This window comes from Nomascus leucogenys, chromosome 16 (genome assembly GCF_006542625.1).
Source record: "Nomascus leucogenys isolate Asia chromosome 16, Asia_NLE_v1, whole genome shotgun sequence".
NCBI classification, from domain to species: domain Eukaryota; kingdom Metazoa; phylum Chordata; class Mammalia; order Primates; family Hylobatidae; genus Nomascus; species Nomascus leucogenys.
This window is the reverse complement of record NC_044396.1, coordinates 95,679,176-95,698,678: the sequence shown is the minus strand read 5'-3', so window position 1 is coordinate 95,698,678 and position 19,503 is coordinate 95,679,176. Positions and strand designations below refer to the sequence as shown.

At 53.9% G+C, this 19,503-nt stretch overlaps 1 protein-coding gene across 3 annotated transcripts; it reads right to left on the bottom strand.

Moving 5' to 3' along the window:
- Positions 1 to 238: 238 nt before the first annotated feature.
- On the bottom strand, positions 239 to 10,701 carry ZNF707 (zinc finger protein 707). 3 transcript variants are annotated; one of them, XM_030795147.1, is made up of 6 exons: positions 10,612 to 10,685; positions 10,036 to 10,398; positions 4,745 to 4,811; positions 3,659 to 3,785; positions 3,094 to 3,207; positions 239 to 1,949 (listed from the first exon to the last, which is right to left on the bottom strand). In XM_030795147.1, the coding sequence occupies exons 3-6, from the start codon at positions 4,757 to 4,759 to the stop codon at positions 1,090 to 1,092; spliced, it is 1,116 nt and encodes a 371-aa protein (XP_030651007.1). In that variant the 5' UTR covers positions 4,760 to 4,811; positions 10,036 to 10,398; positions 10,612 to 10,685; the 3' UTR covers positions 239 to 1,089. The 3 variants fall into 3 exon arrangements, with proteins under 3 accessions (XP_030651007.1, XP_030651006.1, XP_003280814.1); XM_030795146.1 differs by having other exon boundaries at positions 10,204 to 10,398; XM_003280766.2 differs by lacking the exon at positions 10,036 to 10,398 and having other exon boundaries at positions 10,612 to 10,701.
- Between the last annotated feature and the right edge of the window lie 8,802 nt (positions 10,702 to 19,503).

Below are 19,503 nucleotides of genomic sequence, written 5' to 3'. Positions count from 1 at the left end.
TATTTCTTGTAAACTCGTTTCTGATTCCAACATTACATGTGCATCTGTTGGCCGGAATTCTTTTCTTTTGAGACGGAGTTTCACTCTTACTGCCCAGGCTGGAGTGCAATGGCGCAACCTTGGCTCACCACAACCTCCACCTCCCGGTTTCAAACGATTCTCCTGCCTCAGCCTCCCGAGTAGCTGGGCATGCCTGGCCTGGCTGCAATTCTTAAAGATAAACAGGCAAAAGCAAAAATAATCGGCTAACCTGAAACACGGCAGTGTCCCGATCCATTCCCACGGGGGTCTTCCCTTGGGAACACCACTGGCAGATTTTTATTTCTGGCTAGGTAAGCAGACACCTTAAGTTTAAAACAAAGAGGTCACCTCTTCCCCCACGAAATGCCCTGTGGTGAACATGGCCACCTCACTGCCCTGAGACCCAACTTGATCTCCCAATTCCAGGTGCGTGACCCAGGCTCTGACCAACAGAGCTGGGTGGAGGCCGTTCCTGCAACACTGGGGGTGGCCCTGACCTAACCACCACTCCCTAATCCTTGAATAAGGTTCAGTATTACAAAGGCTCTTGTTTCTATGGCCCAGCGCAGAGGCTGCAGAAGGGTCTTTGCCTCTGTGCAATGCTCACAGCTGCCTCACCCAAGACAGAGACAAGAAAGGACGCCATACTGGGCAGCGAGCATGGGGTGCAAAGCCAGGAAGGAAAGGCCCAGCAGACGGCGACTCGGGGCCAGGGTGGAGTCCCTGAGCCAGACAGCTGTGGGCACCGGGCAGGCTTCTCCACCTCTGAGCCTGGCCTGGCATGTGGCTCCGGGGTCGCGCACGCTCTCAGCACATCCCCAGGGTACCCAGCGCTGAGGCAAGCCCCCGCCATCTCCAGAGCCCCGGCCATCTCCGGCGTACCCATGGATCCGCTTCTCCCACCTGGCAGTTTCCCAGTAAAACTTCTCGGGGGACTAGGGAGCTCTGAGGACTGAGAAGGCTTCTTTTCAGGTTGACTTTCCAGGCTGAAGAGCAACTTCTCACTGCAGCTCTCCCTCAGGGCCCAGTACTCCCGCAGAGGCGCGGCACCCTACGCTTCAGGCGCCCCTACACCTCCCCGTGCCTGTGAGTTCTCTGATGCCGCGTGAAGAACCCCAGGTGGCGGAAGCCTTTCCCGCAGTGGCCGCACTCGTAGAACCTCTTTGTCAGGTGCAGCCTCCGGTGGATGCTGAAGCCCTTGGGCCACCGGAAGGACTTGCCACACTCGGCGCAGGTGTAGGGCTTCTCCCCGCTGTGGACCCTCTGGTGGTGGCTGAGGTTCTCCTTGGTCCGGAAGGCTTTGCCGCAGTCCGCGCAGTAGAACGGCCGCTCCCCGGTGTGCACCAGCTGGTGTCTGAGAAGGTTGGACTTCTGCTTGAAGGCTTTCCCACAGTCGCCGCACGAGTAGGGCCTGTGCTCGGTGTGGACCTTGCGGTGCTGAGCCAGGCGGTCCTTCAGGCTGAACGCCTGCCCGCACGCCTCGCAGCAGAAGGGCTTCTCGCGCGTGTGGTTCTTCTGGTGTCGCTGCAGGTTTGAAGCCCACCGGAAGGTCTGGCCGCACTCGGGGCACTCGAAGGCCTTGGTCCCCGTGTGCACCGTCTGGTGAGCGAGCAGCCGGCTGTGGCAGCTGAGCGCCTTCCCGCACGTGCCGCAGATGAACGACAGCTCTACCGCGCGCTGCTTCCGGCGCTCTCTGCGGCCCGGCCTCCGCCCACAACACTGCGTGAGCATCTGACACGGGAAAGCCGTGGGCTTGGCGTCTGTCCTTTCTGAAGCAGCTCTGGGAAGCTGCCCGTCATCCGTGTCCAGCCTGAAGCCCTTCCTAAAGCTGCTTCCTTCCCTGGCTCTTTCTCGCCGCACGTGGGCTTTCTTCTGAGCCCAAGCTGGATGATCACAGCGTCTCTTGGGGTCTGCAGACTTCCTTGCCCCTGTGGAAGGAACAGACACCCTTACACAGAGCCAGTGGCCCACGGCCAGGCAGTGCCTCCAGCAAAGCCCAGAGGACCCTCCTGCTGCATGCGTGGACTGGCTTCCATCTACTCAGCTCATTCCACATGGCTACGACTGATCAGGAAAACTCGTTCAAAGAAACACAGATGAGCCACAGATATCAACAGCTGAAACCAAGATGAGTTCAGATGCTTCCCCAGCCCCGGTGGCACGCAGGCCACCTGGCACTGCTGACGTGAGGGAGCGCCGACAGATGCCTGCCATCCAACAGAAGCAACTGGGCCAAGAGAATGTCCTTTCACCCTGTCCACGCCCACAGGCCCCACTCATGCGAGTGGAGGTGGTGCCAGGATGTCGTCTGGAAGACGGGTAGCCCACATGATTCTCAACCACTCAGCCTCGGAGCCATGGCTCCCTCCAGCCGGGGGCTCCACACACCCAGGGACCCGACACCTCCCCAGCCGGGGGCTCCACACACCCAGGGACCTGACACTCCCCAGCCGGGGGCTCCACACACCCAGGGATCCGACACTCCCCAGTCGGGGACTCCACGCACTCAGGGACCTCCTAGGGTTTGCTCCATCCCACTCTGAAAATCTAAGTAAAAAGCAAAACCCCTCTGACCACTGCCCCAAGAGCACCCCTCACCTAATGGAGGAAAGCATGGCCACTGTCCCAGTTTTGCAAACAGGGACGTGGAGCAAACTCCTACCCAGAGCCACATACCTGGAGACCCTCACGTGCAGTCAGTACCAGGCCTGGGACCCCACGTGGCCATCACAGGGAGATCAGACACCCACACCAATGGCCTCCGCCAGAGAGCATCTGGGTAGCTAGGTGCAGCCTTCAAGTGTCACTCGGGCCTCAGGCCCCTCCCGAGCTGCAACCGTATGTCATCCTGCACCACCATGCCTTGCAAGCCCCGCCCCCGGCCAGTGTCCATCAGGGCAGGAGCGTGGCTGCCCCTACGTCTCTAATGCCTGTCTAATTTAGAGAGCGGCTGTGTGTCCGCTCTCCCATGGGAAGGACACACCCTCGGTCACTGCAGCATGCTGAGCACTCACCCAGCAGCTGTGGGCCACAGGGACGGGGCCAGCTGAGCCCAGACAGCCCAGCACTCACCTGGCCGGGGCCCCCTCTGCACTGCCTGGAGCTCAGGTCTCTCCCGGTCTTCAACCCACGGCTCCTCCCACTGTTCCAGGCGAGAGACGAGGTCTGGTCTGGGGCTGCAAAATCCTTCTCAAAGGAGAGAAAAGGTTCTCTTTTACTTGTACTGAGGACAAAGTGAGGATCGAGGCTCAGAGCAGTTCCGCATCAGCCTAAGAGGCCAGGCCAGCCCTCGGGAGGCCCTGGAGAAGCCACCCAGAAGCAGAGATGACAGGAAGGGAGGGGCCTGGACAGCAAGGCCCACGGAAGGCCCTGGCAAGGTCAGAGGAAGGAAGATGAGGCTGCCTCCAGGGAGCCCGAGAGAAACGCTGAGTGGGCCCGTCTACACAGGCCAATAACTTCCAGCTCCTGAGCCCCCTCGGCTGGGAGGCCCCACTACCGTCCTGGACCAGGAAGGCACAGAGGCAGCGACAGAGCTCACCCCGCGCTCACCCCGTGCTCACGCAGCGCTCAGCTCACGCTCATGCAGCGCTCAGCCCACGCTCACGCAGTGCTCATGCAGTGCTCAGCCCGTGCTCACCCAGAGCAGCCACACTGCTGAAGTTGTCCAGCATCACGTCCCGGTAGAGGGCCCTCTGGCTGGGTTCCAGACACGCCCACTCCTCCCTTGAGAAGTAGATGGCCACGTCCCTGAAGGTCACCGGCTCCTGCAACACACACAGCTCCCGAAGTGGCCATTCCCAAGAAAAAGAAGGCTCAGCCCACAGGTCTGGGTAGGAAGGGGGAATGGGGGTGGCCCTGCTGTGGACTGATGGTTTGTGTCCCCTAAATCCATTCACTGAAGCCTGGAGCCCCGAGCGGCTGTGTCTGGAGCTGGGCCTCTGTAGAAGAGATTAAGGTTAAGTGAGGTCAGAAGGGAGGGGCCCTGACCCATGGGCCTGGTCCTCACAGGAAAGTCCAGAGAGCCCCCCGGCTCCCTCCCCACACACGCGTGAACACAGCACGACAGCGGCCCCTGCCAGAAACCAGATCTGCAGCACTCTGATCTTGGACGTCAGCCTTCAGAACAGAGGAAGCGCACGTATGTAAACCGCCCACTGTGTCATATTTGGTTACAGCAGCTCTAGTGGACTAAGAGAATCTAGTCTATTTTCCTACAACAGCCACTACTCTTCTAGTGTCAATGAATCCAAGTTTCTTTTCTTTCTTTTTTTTTTCTTTTTTGAGATGGAGTCTTGCTCTGTCACCAGGCTGGAGTGGTGGCACGATCTTGGGTCACTGCAACCTCCGCCTCCCAGGTTCAAGTGATTCTCCTGCCTCAGCCTTCCGAGTAGCTGGGCCTAAAGGTGCGCACGACCGTGCCCAGCTAATTTTTTGTATTTTTAGTAGAGACGGGGTTTCACCGTGTTAGCCAGGATGGTCTTGATCTCCTGACCTCGTGATCCACCCACCTCGGCCTCCCAAAGTGCTGGGATTACAGGCGTGAGGCATTGCACCCGGCCCCAATTTTCTTTTCTCTTTCCCCGCCCCTTAAGAGAGGAAAAAAGGCAGACACGGGCACAGTGCCTGGGAAGCCGCTGCCACAGACCCTCCCCGTGTGTGTGCTGGGGTCTCAGGCAGCCGGCAGGGCAGAAGGGAGGCTGCGCTCGGCAGCAGCAGGGCTCACCTGGGCCACATCCATGGGAACAGCGAGGCCGCCCCTCTGGGGAAGCACAGTGCCAAGGAGGGCAGATCTGGGAAGACAAGAAATGTAAGCGGGTGTAGCTGTCCCGGGAGTGCCCACCCCACCTGACCCCAGGAGCCCCCCACTCAGCAAATCAAGGGGAATTCAGGAAAAATGAATGATGCACACACAGGGTCTGCTCTGCAACTACCAACAGCCACCAGGTGCGGGGAAACTTGGCGGTGGTGAGGGGCCAACATATCTTTAAGGGACAGCTGGGTGTGGTGTGCCACCTCCACACACAAGAACTCTGAAATACCAGACAGCAAGCAAGGCCTGTCACCAGAGGAGGACAGAGGCCAGCCATTGCTGGCTGAAAGCCAACAGCTTAGCTGCAAACACATGGCTGGAGAGTCTAACCGCATCTGAGGCAGCTGGGGCTCCTCCTCAGGAGACAGGCGGGCAGCCCGTTCCCGTGGCGCTATGCCCGGAGGATGCTCTCGGGTACGCTACAAGGAGGCCACCTCGCAGCCTCCCCCCAAGTGAAAACCTGGTGCAGCCCCGAGAAACCCCATTAGTCTTCACTGAGTCTCCAGGCCACAGGCTCCCCTAAACCTTAGGGCCCTGGCCCGCTGAGATCCAGCTTCTACCCCCAGGTCTGTAGAGAACCCCGCTGGCATCCCACTGCCCTCCTGCCACAGTGGGTCCTGCCTCCTTCCTGAGTAACGCTCAGAGCCCCAAGATGCAGAAGAGGCCAGCCCCACAGGCGCCCCTGAGAAGAGACAGAACCAGCTGGAGGAAGATGGCCCACGCCTGGTTACCTTGTCAGGGGAGGGGAGGGGAGGGAATGTCACTCCAGACCCTACAGACACGGAAGTATCATAAAGGGCCGTCAGGAGCAACTCATGCAAACAGGTTCAGCAACGGAGATGAAACGGACAAACTCGATGAAAAACACAGTATTATGAAACTGACAAAAGAAAGGGAAGCCTTCCATCTGATAAGGCAATTGAAAATGTAACTTGAACCCTTCCCACACAGAAAATTCCACACCCAGCTGGATTCCCTGGTGAACTCCACCAAAGCCTACGGAAGCACAGTACTGATCTTAGAAGCTATTTAGTGAACAGAGGAAGAGCAGACGCTATCCAGTCTGTCTTAATGAGGCCAGCAAAACCCAAACCGACAACCTGATAGAGATATTACAAGGGGCCAAGCACAGTGGCTCACGCCTGTAATCCCAACACTCTAGGAGGCTGAGGCAGGAGGACTGTTCGAGCCCAGCAGTTGCCCAGCCTGTCTCTATAAAAAATACAGTAATTAGCAGGGCGTGGCAGTGCACATATGCAGTCCCGGCTACTCAGGAGGCTGAGGTGGGGGGACTGCTTGAATACGGGAGGTGGAGGTTGCGGTGAGCTGAGATCATGCCACTGCACTCCAGCCTGGGTGTTAGACTGAGACCCTGTCTGAAAAAAGATATTACAAAAAAATTACCTACCAAACTCTCATAAACACAAATTCTCAAAAAATATTAGGAAGCCAAATCCAGCAGTTTATAAAAAGAATTCTCTGTCGTGACCAAGTGACGTGGACCCTAAGAGTACACAGCTGGTTTGATCCCCATTAGCTGCAGCTGGTGCCCAGGAGGCTCCCTCCACCACCTGCACTCAACATTCACTGCATGGGGCGGCTCCCTCGGCGTTCACCCCTGACACCTCGTCCCTCCTACCTCCAGCACAGCAGGTACACAGACATTCCCTTTCTCCTTCTGACACTCACGAGTGGTTACACTAACTGCTACATGTTTTCATGAATATGCTTTTCTTTTCTTTTTTTTTGAGACAGAGTCTTGCTCTTTCGCCCAGGCTGGAGTGCAGTGGCGCGATCTCGGCTCACTGCAAGCTCCACCTCCTGGGTTCATGTCATTCTCCTGCCTCAGCCTCCCGAGTAGCTGGGACTACAGGCACCCACCACTGCACTCGGCTAATTTTTGTATTTTTTTAGTAGAGACGGGGTTTCACCATGTTAGCCAAGATGGTCTCTATCTCCTGACCTCGTGATCCACCTTCCTTGGCCTCCCAAAGTGCTGGGATTACAGGCGTGAGCCACCACGCCCGGCCTGTGAATATGCTTTTCAACCTGAGATTTTTTTTTTTCACTCTTTCAACAGCATGGCATCAACTTTAATCACAATGTTAATCCCCAACATTTGCCATCATTTGAAAATGACATAACTCCATCCTGGCTAACACGGTGAAGCCCCATTTCTACTAAAAATACAAAAAATTAGCCGGGCGTGGTGGCACGCACCTGCAGTCCCAGCTACTTGGGAAGTTGAGGCAGGAGAATGGCACGAACCCAGGAGGTAGAGCGTGCAGTGAGCCAAGATCGCACCACTGCACTCCAGCCTGGGCAACAGAGTGAGACTCTATCTCAAAAAAAAAAAAAAAAAGAAAGAAAATTACATAACTAACCACATTAACAGAATAAAGGAGAAAACCATATAACAGCTATTATCTCAATAGATGCAGAAAAAGCATTTGTTAAAATTCAACACCTAATCCCAACAAAAACTCTCAGCAGACAAGGAACAGAAGAGAGCTTCCTCAACCTGGCAGACCTGCAACCAACATCCTGCTTCATGGGCCACTACGGAGCTCTTTCCCTCTGAGACCAGGGACAACTGTCTGCCCACTGCTTCTCTTTGTCACCTTATTGGAGGCCTGAGTCAGTGCAAGGAGGTAGAAAAAACACATAAAGCCATAAGATTACAAAGAAAGAAGTAGGTCGGGCGTGGTGGCTCATGCCTAGAATCCCAGCACTTTGGGAGGCTGAGGCGGGTGGATCACCTGAGGTGGGGAGTTTGAGACCAGCCTGGCCAATATGGCAAAACCCTGTCTCTACTAAAAATACAAAAATTAGCCAGGCGTGGTGGCAGGCACCTGTCATCCCAGCTACTCGGGAGGCTGAGGCAGGAGAATCGCTTGAACCCGGGAGGTGGAAGTTGCGGTGAGCCGAAATCTCACCGTTGCACCCCAGCCTGGGCGACAAAAGCAAAACTCCGTCTCAAAAACAAAAACAAACAAACAAACAAAAAACACAAATTGGAGGTAGAGGTTGTAGTGAGCCAAGATTGTGCCACTGCACTCCAGCCTGGGTGACAGAGACCATCTTCACAACATTGGGATAGACAAACATTTCTTTCATGGATCCCCAAAAGCACTTTAAAAAAATTACAAATTCAGGCCAGGTGCAGTGGCTCATGCCTGTAATCCCAGCACTTTGGGAGGCCGAGGTGGGCAGATCACCTGAGGTCAGGAGTTTGAGACCAGCCCGGCCAACATAGAGAAACCCCGTCTCTACTAAAAATACAAAATTAGCCAGGTGTGGTGGTGCTTGCCTGTCATCCCAGCTACTCGGGAGGCTGAGGCAGGAGACTCACTTGAACCCAGGAGGCAGAAGTTGCAATAAGGCTGATATCGTGCCATTGTACTCCAGCCTGCGCAACAAAAGCAAAACTCCATCTCAAAAAAAAAAAAAAAAAAATCACAAATTGGATTTATCAGAATTAAAAGTTTTTGTTTACCAAGGCAGTTAAGAAAAAAAAAAAAAAAAAGGAGACTGGGTGCAGTGGCTCACGCCTGTAATCCCAGCACTTTGGGAGGCTAAGGCAGGGGGATTGCTTGAGGCCAGAGTTTGAGACCAGCCTGGGCAACATAGGGAGACCTCTATCTCTATTGCTTAATTTAATTTTTTTAAAAAAAGAGACACAAAGGTAAGCCACAGACTAAGAGAAAATATTCCCAATACATGTATCTGACAAAGGACTTATATAAAGATTGTAACTCCTACAAATCAATAAAAAAGAGAAATAAAATTTAAATTGGGAAAAATATTAGAACAGACACTTCAACCAAAGTTATACAACGGTCTATAAAAACATGAAAAGGCACACTGAGTACATGGGTCATGGGTGGTGGTTTCCAATCAAAACACCTTGCTGAGTTCCTCTAGCAAGTAGCAATGACCACAGTGATAAAAACAACAGCTCCCAGCCATTCGCGGTGGCTCACGCCTGTAATCCCAGCACTTTGGGAGGCCGAGGCAGGTGGATCACCTGAGGTCAGGAGTTCAAGACCAGCCTGGCTAACATGGTGAAACCCCGTCTCTACTACAAATGCAAAAAATTAGCCAGGCTACTCGGGAGGCTGAAGCAGGAGAACTGCTTGAACCCGGGAGGCGGAGGTTGCAGTGAGCCGAGATTATGCCACTGCACTTCAGCCTGGGTGACAAAGCGAGACTGTCTCAACAAAAAAAAAAACCCACTCCCCTCAGCTCAACAGCTGTGTTTGCACTACAACCTGGGCTGGGCTTCCCAGCCTGGAAAGCAGAGTCAGGAAGAACCGTGAGATAGGCCAGGAAAGAGGCTAAGGCCAGATTCCTCAAGGCATCCTGAGCCATGGTTTCATGTGTAATGCAACAAAGTTTAATACAGGAGAACAGAAGGATATTGTCATAGCTACTTTTTTTCCCCCAGGCAAATTAACACAGGATTTTTTTTTCTCTGAGGCAGGGTCTTGCTCTGTCACCCAGGCTGGAGTGCAGTAGTGCAATCACAGCTCACTGCAGCCTCCACCTCCTGGGCTCAAGTGATCTTCCTACCTCAGTCTCCCCAGTAGCTGGGACCAAAAGCGCATGTGCCACCATGCCCTGCAATTGTTTTAAGTTTTTTGCAGAGATGGGGTCTCACTATGTTGCCCAGACTGATCTCAAACTCCTGGCCTCAAGAGATCCTCTGGCCTCAGCCTCCCAAAGTGCTGGGGTTACAGGTGTCAGCCACAGCATCTAGTCTAAGCTACCTTTTTTTTTTTTTTTTTTTTTAGTAAGATGGAGTCTCGCTCTGTTGCCCAGGCTGTAGTGCAGTGGCGTGATCTCTGCTGACTGCAACCTCTGCCTCTTCTTGGGTTCAAACGATTCTCTTGCCTCAGCCTCCCCAGAGTAACTGGGATTACAGGCGCGCACCACCACGCCCGGCTAATTTTTGTATTTTTTGTGGAGACAGGGTTTCACCATGCTGGCCAAGCTGGTCTAGAACTCCTGGACTCAAGTGATTCACCTGCCTCGGCCTCCCAAGAGCTGAGATTACAGGCGGGAGCCACCTCGCCTGGCTAAGCTATATTTTTAAAAAGATCCTCTATGATGAACAAATAAGAAAGCAGCAAAACCGGATGGGGTGGGGAGAAGACAGGGAGGCGTTCAGGTGAGAGAGGAAGATGGCCAGGATTGGGACTTACAGGGTGGGAATAGCAAGGAGGTAAATGGTTCAGTTATGGAGCTAATGCACCAGTGACTGTGTGGCTGGGCGTGGGCAGGAAAGGGGAAGAAGTGAATCTCGGGTTTCTGCCTCCTCCCCTTCGCGGTGGAATGCCTGGGAGGACCAGAGGGTGGGGTGTGGAGATTACAGGAGCTCAGCCTGGGGCCGGGGAGCTTTGGGTGTTATGAACCAAGTCTACGCGCTTGGGTCTCATCGGAGCGGTGCGGGCTGGAGACACAGGTGTGGAAAGTGTCTATGAGGGATAACTGAGGTCACGATCGTGGACGGGGTCAGCCAGGGAGAAACCAGCTTCAAGAGGATACGCAACCGGGTCCTGACAAACCTGCAAGTATAAGGAGCGAGGAGAGAAGAGGAGGCTGAGCCGGAAGAAGCTGAAGAACAGCCCCCGAAGAGCCGAGGGCACCGGCAGCCTCCCCGGTCTGTCCCAGCAGCCGCGGCGCTGGGTCTCACAGCCCTGGGGCGGCCGCAGAATTAGAAGGTTTGACAGCCCACGACCCAGGGACGGAGGGGCGGCGGGGGGCACGGGCGCACTCACCAGCGGGGCGTCCTTAACTAGGATGCTGCATCCACTACGCCGCGCCGGTAGCCCAGACTTTCACAAACTTCCCGAGCGGAAGTTGTTATCCGAAAGCTTCCGGCCCCTCTAGGAGCCCACGTCTCGGTGGTGCGCGCTGGCCTTCCAGGCCGTCCAGGCCGCTCGCCTCGCCCCGCACCGCTGTGGTTCCGCCCCAGTGGGCAGGCCCCGCCCCGGTCGCAGCCAGGCGCCACGACGCCCGGCTGATTTTTTTTGTAATTTTAGTAGAGCCAGGGGTTTCACCATGTTGGTCAGGCTGGTTTTGAACTCCTGACCCCAGGTGATCCACCTGCCTTGGCCTCCCAAAGTGCTGGGGTTACAGGCGTGAGCCACCGAGCCCGGCCGTCTTAACCTAAAGTCGGCCTAAAGGTTTATCCTACAAAGTGAACTGTAACCTAACTGGAGGTGTGAACAGACTCACTTGCTCTCATACCAGTCACCCAGTTCCAGCCAATCCAGGGTGCAGGGTCCAGCCCTATGGGGCTAAGCGGGTGTTCTCCCTGTGTGCGGAGACGAGAGATTGTAATAAATAAAGACACAAGACAAAGAGATAAAGAGAAAACAGCTGGGCCCAGGGGACCACTACCATCAAGACGCAGAGACCGGTAGTGGCCCCGAAGGGCTGGGCGCGCTGATATTTATTGCGTACAAGACAAGGGGGCAGGGTAAAGAGAGTGAATCTTCTAAGTAATTGACAAGGCGAAGCAAGTCACGTGATTACAGGAGAGGGGGGCCTTCCCTTTTAGGTAGCGGAAGCAGAGAGAGAAGGCAGCATAAGTTAGCATTAATCAAAGACCTTAAGACTTTCACTGTTTCTTCTACCGCTATCTACTACAAACTTCAAAGAGGAACCAGGAGTACGGGAGGAGCATGAAAGTGGACAAGGAGCGAGACCACTGAAGCACCACAGGGAGGGGTTTAGGCCTCCGGATGAGGTCTGGATAATAGCCAGCCTCCCACAAGAACCTGGTGGAGCAGAGTGGTCCCTGACTCCTCGGAGGAAAGGAGACTTCCTTTCACGGTCTGCTAAGTAACGGGTGCCTTCCCAGACACTGGCGTTACCGCTTGACCAAAGAGCCCTCAAGCGGCCCTTATGCAGGCGTGACAGAGGGCTCACCTCTTGCCTTCTAGGTCACTTCTCACAATGTCCCTTCAGTACCTGACCCTATACCCACCGGTTATTCCTAGGTTATGTTAGTAATGCAACAAAGAGTAATATTAAAAGCTAATGATTAATAATGTTTATAATAATGATTGATAATTGTCCATGGTCATCTCTATATCTAATTTGTATTATGACTATTCTTATTCTAACTATTTTCTTTATTATACTGAAACAGTTTGTGCCTTCAGTCTCTTGCCTCGGCACCTATGTAATCCCCTGCCCACACAAGGGCGGCCAACTGTTCAAACCCAGACACACCTTTCTATAGATTCCAAGTCTTTAGGTAATCACTTAACTTATTCAACCAATTGCCAATCAGAAAATCTTTGAATCCACCTGTGACCTGAAAGCACCCAAAATATGGCCAAGAAATATATTTAAGAGTAAAACAGGCCGGGCATGGTGGCTCCCGCCTGTAATCTCAGCACTTTGGGAGGCCGAGGCGGGTGGATCACGAAGTCAGGAGATCGAGACCATCCTGGCTAACACAGTGAAATCCGTCTCTACTAAAAATACAAAAAATTAGCCAGGCGTGGTGGCGGGTGCCTGTAGTCCCAGCTACTTGGGAGGCTGAGGCAGGAGAATGGCGCAAACCCCAGAGGTGGAGCTTGCAGTGAGCCGAGATCGCACCACTCCATTCCAGCCTGGGCGATAGAGCAAGACTCTGTCTCAAAAAAAAAAAGAAGAAAAAAAGAGTAAAATATTTTGATTTCCTTTATCTGTCATGTGTAGTCATGCCAGAGTCAGGTTGGAAACTAAGCCAATTATATAGGGTTAAATAAAACCCATCTGATGAGATTTTATGGCTTGTAGGGCAGACTCCCCAGGCCCTTTAGATAAGAACTTGAGCAAGAGAGAAAAAGATCAGAGTTTAGTCCTCATTGGTAAAAGAGTTGCGACAGGAGGCAGGCAGCCAAATGCCCAGCCAAGTGGGGGCAGGTCCCCAGTGAAACCTCCACCTCCAAGCTGAAAACAGCTTAAAGCCTGAAAGCCAAGCTGCAAGTTAAATCCTCAGACTGGATTGAGAGCCTGTCTTCCTGTCTGGCACACTTTCCTCTGATTGGTCCCCACCCTTCACCTATTTTACATATACCTACCCTTTCCTAATTAGCTTTCTACACTGTCATGCCTACCTTTCAGTGGTGCCTTTGCTTTAACCTTTTTTGCATTACTCACAAACCAATCAGCATGCCCTCCCCATTCTGAGTCCCTAACACGGGGAACTTTCCTGCCTTCACGTGGGGGGACGCCCCATGTCCCCTCTCCACTGAAAGCTGTCCTGTCACCCAGTGAAACTCCCCGCCTTGCTCACTCTTCAATTGTCAGAGCCTCCTCATTCTTCTTGGCCATGGACAAGCACTCGGGAGCTCGGGGGAGTTGGCAGGCTGTCTCCTGCAGCAGGTAGTGTGGTCAAGCGAGGCCCGGGTGGGGCGTCACTGGCCAGAGGTCCCTGGCTTGCAGAATGACTGAGAAGAACATCCTGTGTCAATAGGAATGTCTTCAAAATTGTTAGTTACATATAATTTAATACTTGTTGATTTGCTGTTACTTACGTTTTTCGTTTTGAGCCTCTGGAATCGGGGCTGGACAAGTGGCCATGGTGAGGTCTGGGGATAAGTTCTCAGTGCCTAGACCAGCGGCTCCCAAGCAGAATCCAGCCCCATGTGGTCCCCGTTTCCCAGCATTGCCTCCTGGCTATTCTGGGAGAGGTTGGATCCTCCAGGCATCACCTTCACAGCTCTGTCTTCTGTCCTGAGCTCTAACCGAGGATGTAACTTCGGGCCTCAGACAGTGAGGACTCAGACAGCCTTGACAGCCTTCCTGGGTGCCACATGGCTACTTGAGACCCAGGAGGACTGGGAAAGACTGTAGGGAGGGCACCTGTGTCATAGCTTCAGTGGCCAGAAGAGAGAGCAGCACCCTTCTGCAGAAGTAAATTTGCCTTGCTGAGAAGGCAAATTTATGAGCACTCAAAAAAATGCCAGTGGAAGTTTTTGTTTGTTTGTTTTTTGAGACGGAGTTTTGCTCTTGTTGCCCAGTGCAGTAACACAAGCTTGGCTCACTGCAACCTCTGCCTCCCAGGTTCAAGTGATTCTCCTGGCTCAGCCTCCTGAGTAGCTGGGATTACAGGTGTCTACCACCAGCCCTGGCTAATTTTTTTGTGTGTTTTTAGTATTTGAGTGCTCATTTTCTTTTTTCTTCCTTTTTTTTTTTTGAGATGGAGTCTCGCTCTGTTGTCCAGGCTGGAGTGCAGTGGTGCGATCTCAGGTCACTGCAAGCTCTGTCTCCTGGGTTCACGCCATTCTCCTGTCTCAGCCTCTGGGGTAACTGGGACTACAGGTGCCTGCCACCTCACCCGGCTAATTTTTTGTATTTTTTTTTTAGTAGAGATGGGGTTTCACCATGTTTGCCAGGATGGTCTAGATCTCCTGACCTCGTGATCTGCCCGCCTCGGCCTCCCAAAGTGCTGGGATTACAGGTGTGAGCCACCGCTGGCCTTGAGTGCTCATTTTCTTTGCAAGTCCAAGCTCTTATTTTCAACACATTTGAGAGGAAGCTGTCCATGTGCAGTCTCAGCTGTGTGATTGTGTGGGCCAGCTGTGCAACATGTCAAGTTACTTTACCTTTCTGCATCAGGGCCCAATCAATCAGCAGACAGAAACTGCACAGTCATTTGGGCAAGGAAAGTTCAATATAAAGGATTATTTACTATAATGGAATTATCTATATAGGACTAAAGAGAATGCAAAAGAATACTCTGGGGCTGAGAGAGAGTTCCCAAGGAAGGAGAAAATGTGAAAGATGGCCTCCTCCCCAAGGTTGGGGCTCAAATCTTGGAAAAGGTGTGGTTGCAGAGCTGCTGTGAGGTGCAATATGGATGATGGAGAGGTTCTCTGGTTTTTCCCTAGCCACAGCTGGTCCACAGTCAATGGACAATCACTCCTGCAGGTGTAGAGGGGTTGAAGGTGGCAGGTAGGGAGCCCTGGCCAGGACTGGCAAGAAGGAAACACCTCTCTGGGGCAGGCTGAGGCTGGATGCTGACCAATGGAGCACCTGCAAGACTCACTGGGATCTACCTGCGGCACTGCAAGTGAAGTCGGCTAGGGGTGAGCAACACTGGGTGTGCTGGCAGCCACAAGGCAGGAACAAGAAGAAGAAAACAGGAGAAAGTGCAGAACAGGAAGAGAAGAACTTTCCTCCTGCAGGGTCTCTCTAGTGCCCTCTACTTACAAAGCTTAACATCATACCTGCTTTCAAGGAGAAACAGTTTAGGGCCCAACTCCATTTTCACCAAGCAGGTGATAAAGTATGTATTTGAAGCTGAAAGACAACAAATGGAGAATTGGCAGTTTCAAGCCTCAGTTGGGCCCTTGGTTTTCTCAGTACTCACTCTGTGCCTCCCAACAACTAGTCTTCTTTCTGATTCTCCAAGTAGCTCTTTCAACACTCCGTGAAAACCCTATCCCACCATCTTTCTTCCCACTGGGAAGACAACCTTGTCTTTTTTTTTTTTCTGGCAGGGTCTCATCTGTCATTCATGCTGGAGTGCAGTGGTGCAATCTTGGCTCGCTGCAACCTCATCCTCCTGGGCTCAAGCCATCCTCCCACCTCAGCTGCTTCAGTAGCTGAGACCAGAAGTGCATGCCACCATGTCTGGCTAATTTTTGTATTTTTTCTGGACACGAGATTTTGCCATGTTGGCCAGGCTAGTGTCAAACTCCTGGGCATGTGCCTGCCTCAGCCTTCCAAAGTGCCAGGATTACAGGCCTGAGCCACCATGCCTGGCTCTTGTCTCTTATTTTACAGGGAAAATACATAATAATGCATGTTTGATTAAAACTGAATGATGCAGGCTTTGGGAAATCTACCTGTTATGGGTTGAATTGTTTCCCCCCAAAATTCAAATGCTGAACCTAACCCCTGGTACCTCAGAATGTGATTGGATTTGGAGATAGGGCCTCTAAAGAGGTAGTAAAGTTAAAATGGGGCCTTTGGGTGGGCCCTAACCTGATCCGACTAGGGTCCTTCTAAGAGGGGGAAATCTGGATGCACAGAGAGACATGGGATGTGTGTTTGCATGGAGGGAGGGAGGGCCTCGCGGGGACATAGCATGGGATGTGTGTGCACGAGGAAGGAGGACCACGCGGGGACACAGCATGGAATGTATGTACACATGAAGGAGGGAGGGCCTCGCAGGGACACAGCATGGGATGTGTGTGCACACGGTGGGAGGAAGGGCCTCTTGGGGACACAGGATGGGATGTGTGTGCACACAGAGGGACCGAGGGCCTCACGGGGACACAGCATGGGATGTACGTGCACACGGAGGAAGGAGGGAGGGCCACGTGGGGACACAGGATGGGATGTGTGTGCACACGGAGGGAGGGAGGCCACACATGGACACAGCACAGGAAGTACGTGCACACAGAGGAGGGAGGGTCACGCGAGGTCACAGCATGAGATGTATGTGCACACAGAGGGAGGGAGGGCCATGCATGAATACAGCATGGGATGTATGTGCACATGGAGGAGGGAGGGTCACACGGGGACACAGGATGGGATGTGTGTGCACACAGAGGGAGGGAGGGCCTCGTGGGGACACAGGATAGGATGTGTGTGCACACGGAGGGAGGGAAGCCACACATGGACACAGCATGGGATGTACATGCACATGGAGGAGGGAGGGAGGCTACATGGGGATACAGCATGGGATGTGTGTGCACATGGAGGAGGGAGGGTCACACGGGGACACAGCATGGGATGTATGTGCACACGGAGGGAGGGAGGGCCTCGTGGGGATACAGCATGGGATGTGTGTGCACACGGAGGAGGCAGGGAGGCCACGCAAGGACACAGCAAGAAGGCGGCCATTGGCAAGCCAAGGAGAGGAGCCTCTGGTGAAACCCAACCTGTGACACTTTGGTCTCTTCTGGCTTCCGGAACTGTGAGAGAATAATTAATTTCTGTTGTTAAGTCACCCACTGTGCAGTATTTTCAATGGCACCCGGTGTAACTAACACACTACTGGTGTTGGAGTGTTTTATAACTTGTGGAGGCCATGGAAGCATCCCCCGCGCTGTCAGGGAGGCGGAGTGTCCTGTGAAAGGAACAAAATCACTTTGGACACACCTAGCGACTAGGCAAACCCTCAACTGGTTCCTTGATCAATAGAGTGAGTCTTGTAGTGGGAAAATCAAAGTGGAAGCTCCTGAAACTCTACCCTCTGTGGAGAATGGCAGGCATTAGGGCCACCTGTGAAGACATAAAAGATCCACACTCGCCTTGCTCCCATCCCCCTCGTCCCCAGGCCCCTCATCCCAGTGCCCCTTGTCCCTGTGCTCCTCGTCCCCACCCACCTTCTTCCTGTCCCCCTTGTCCCCACCCACCTCATCCCCATCCCCCTTGTTTCTGTCCCCCTCATCCCCACCCACCTTATCCCCATCCCTCTCATCCCCATCCCCCTTGTCCTCATCCTTCTTGTCCCCGTCCCCTTATCCACCTTGTTCCTGTCCCCTTAATTCACATCCCCCTTTACCCTGCCCCCTTTGTCCCCATCCCCCTTATCCCTGTCCCTCTTGTCCCCACCCACCTTGTTCCCATCCCTCTCATCCCCATCCCCCTCATCCATGTCGCCCTTGTCCCCGTACCCCCCCTTGTCCCTGTCCCTCTTGTTCTTGTCCCCCTTGTCCCCATCTGCCTGTCCCCACCCACCTTACAATCTGGAAACCCAACCCCTGCGGAAGCTGCATGACCGTGGTGGACAGCAGTGGACCACCACAGGCTTAAACAGTAGTAGCTGAGGCATGCTTGTGGCCATCCATATGGTCTTTCCAGAAGAGACTGATGTGGCCATGTGCATGTGGTTTTCAGCTAATGATCTGATAAACACATCATTTCCAAAACCTGTTTGGAAGGGGAATCAGAGCAGTTCCTGCCCGTGTGGGGCAAACAGTGGCACACAGTTATGGTCGCTCCAGAACCGAGTGGGGTGCCTCGTCCCAACGTGGCCCAAAGGCCTGACCCACTGGATGGTCCACGAGCAAAGGTTGGCCCATTCAGTGGATGCCTTAATGCACACTGGACTCAAGCAGAGATAGCAGGTGCGCTGATGGCCTCAGAAAAACGCGGGCGCTATGGAGGGCGGGAGGTAGACTCCGTACACTTCAGAGACCTGCCTCATGAGCAATGTTCTCAGGGTGCCATGGCCTGCAGGGTGCTGGGGCAGGCCCAATGCCTCTTTGGGCTTGAAGGCAATATGTTCTGCCCTCGGCAGCGGAGAGGGAAAGCCCTCGGCTCTGAGTGGGGCCTGGAGCCTGGAGCAAGGAAAGGGGCTGAGGCAGGCCCAGGCTGGGTGACAGGCAGTCCTGCCATGGGGGTCATGTGGCCGTGAAGTTCCCACAGGCTTCACATGTATAGCAAAGACACGAGTGGCTCCTGTGACGAGCCTCAGTGCAGGATGTGCAGCCCAGGCCCAAGGGTGCCAGCGCAGGGCCCCGGCATGTTCAGGGGACTCCACCAGCTGGTAGGTGGTGCTAGGCAAGTGTTCGGTCCCTGACCGTGGAGGCCAAGGTGTTTATGAGACTGGCGCTGCCCATCGTGACTGGGTGCAGTCGGAGCTACCAGTCGCACATCCAAGGGGCCAGCAGGAGTTTACTGGGAGATGGAAGTGGAGTCCAAGATTGGGCTTGGGCAGGTCCAGAAGGCACGAGGATGGCCCAGGTCCCCGTGCCACCCTCTATTCTCCACCGGGCCTCTCCCCAAGCCCATGACTGTGGCTCCATAGGGAGGTCCCTGAGCCCTGCTGCAGGAGACGGGTAGTCTCGTACCTGGCTTACGGAGGGGCCCAGTGTGCTCTCTGGCCCTCCAGTCAGAGCAGGGCTCCTGCAGTGAGGCAGTCGGTGAAATGCAGCTCCAGCCCACCTCACAGTGGCCCAGTGGGTCCCCGAACCCAAAAGCCAACACTAGAGCTCCAGAGCCTAGAAGCCACGCACCGCAGCGCACCGTCTTCACCCTTCCTTGGAAGCCACGCACCGCAGTGCACCGTCTTCACCCTTCCTTGGAAGCCACGCGCCGCAGCGCACCGTCTTCACTTTTCCTTGGTTATGAGCTCTTCCAGGCAGCACAAAGCACAGGGAAACGCCCCAGGGTGACGATGTGACTCTTTGCAGCCTGCTTTCAAAAAGAACGCCAGGGACACAGGCAGGAAAGGCCGGCAGGACAGAGAATGAGACTGACAGCCACCAGGTAGCTGACTCCAAATTAATAGGATTGTCAACTCCTTACCAATTTATATTTACCGGTTACATAAAAAATGGTACGGTGACCTCCCCTTCCAGCCATGATTGAATAACAAGTATTGGACTTGCCCTCCTGCCCTAAACTAGAAAGCTGGACAAAATCCATGCAACAGCTGCTGTTAGATGTTGGAGGGTGCAGTGCTGTGACCTGCCCAGGAGGATGGAGATGGGGGGGCACCTCCCATGATGCCAGCTCTCTGCCTGGTGGCATTTTCTAGAATACAGCATACGAAGGGGAAACACAGGCATGGTATCAACTTACTAAGTTGAGGAGGCAGAGGTTGGGCTCTGGGGAGGTACAGAAGGCTCGCATTTATGGGGTCCAGTGCGAGGAAGAAACTGGGACCCACGAAGAGGAAGTCCCCAGTGCCACCATGAGTGTTTGGATGA

Excerpts from the sequence above, each read along its gene's own strand:
- ZNF707 (XM_003280766.2), bottom strand. Across the intron at positions 3,208-3,658 it reads CAGCAGTGTGGCTGCTCTGG|GATTTTGCAGCCCCAGACCA; the intron begins GTGAGCACGGGC and ends TCCTTTGAGAAG. Across the intron at positions 1,950-3,093 it reads GCAGAGGGGGCCCCGGCCAG|GGGCAAGGAAGTCTGCAGAC; the intron begins GTGAGTGCTGGG and ends TTCCTTCCACAG.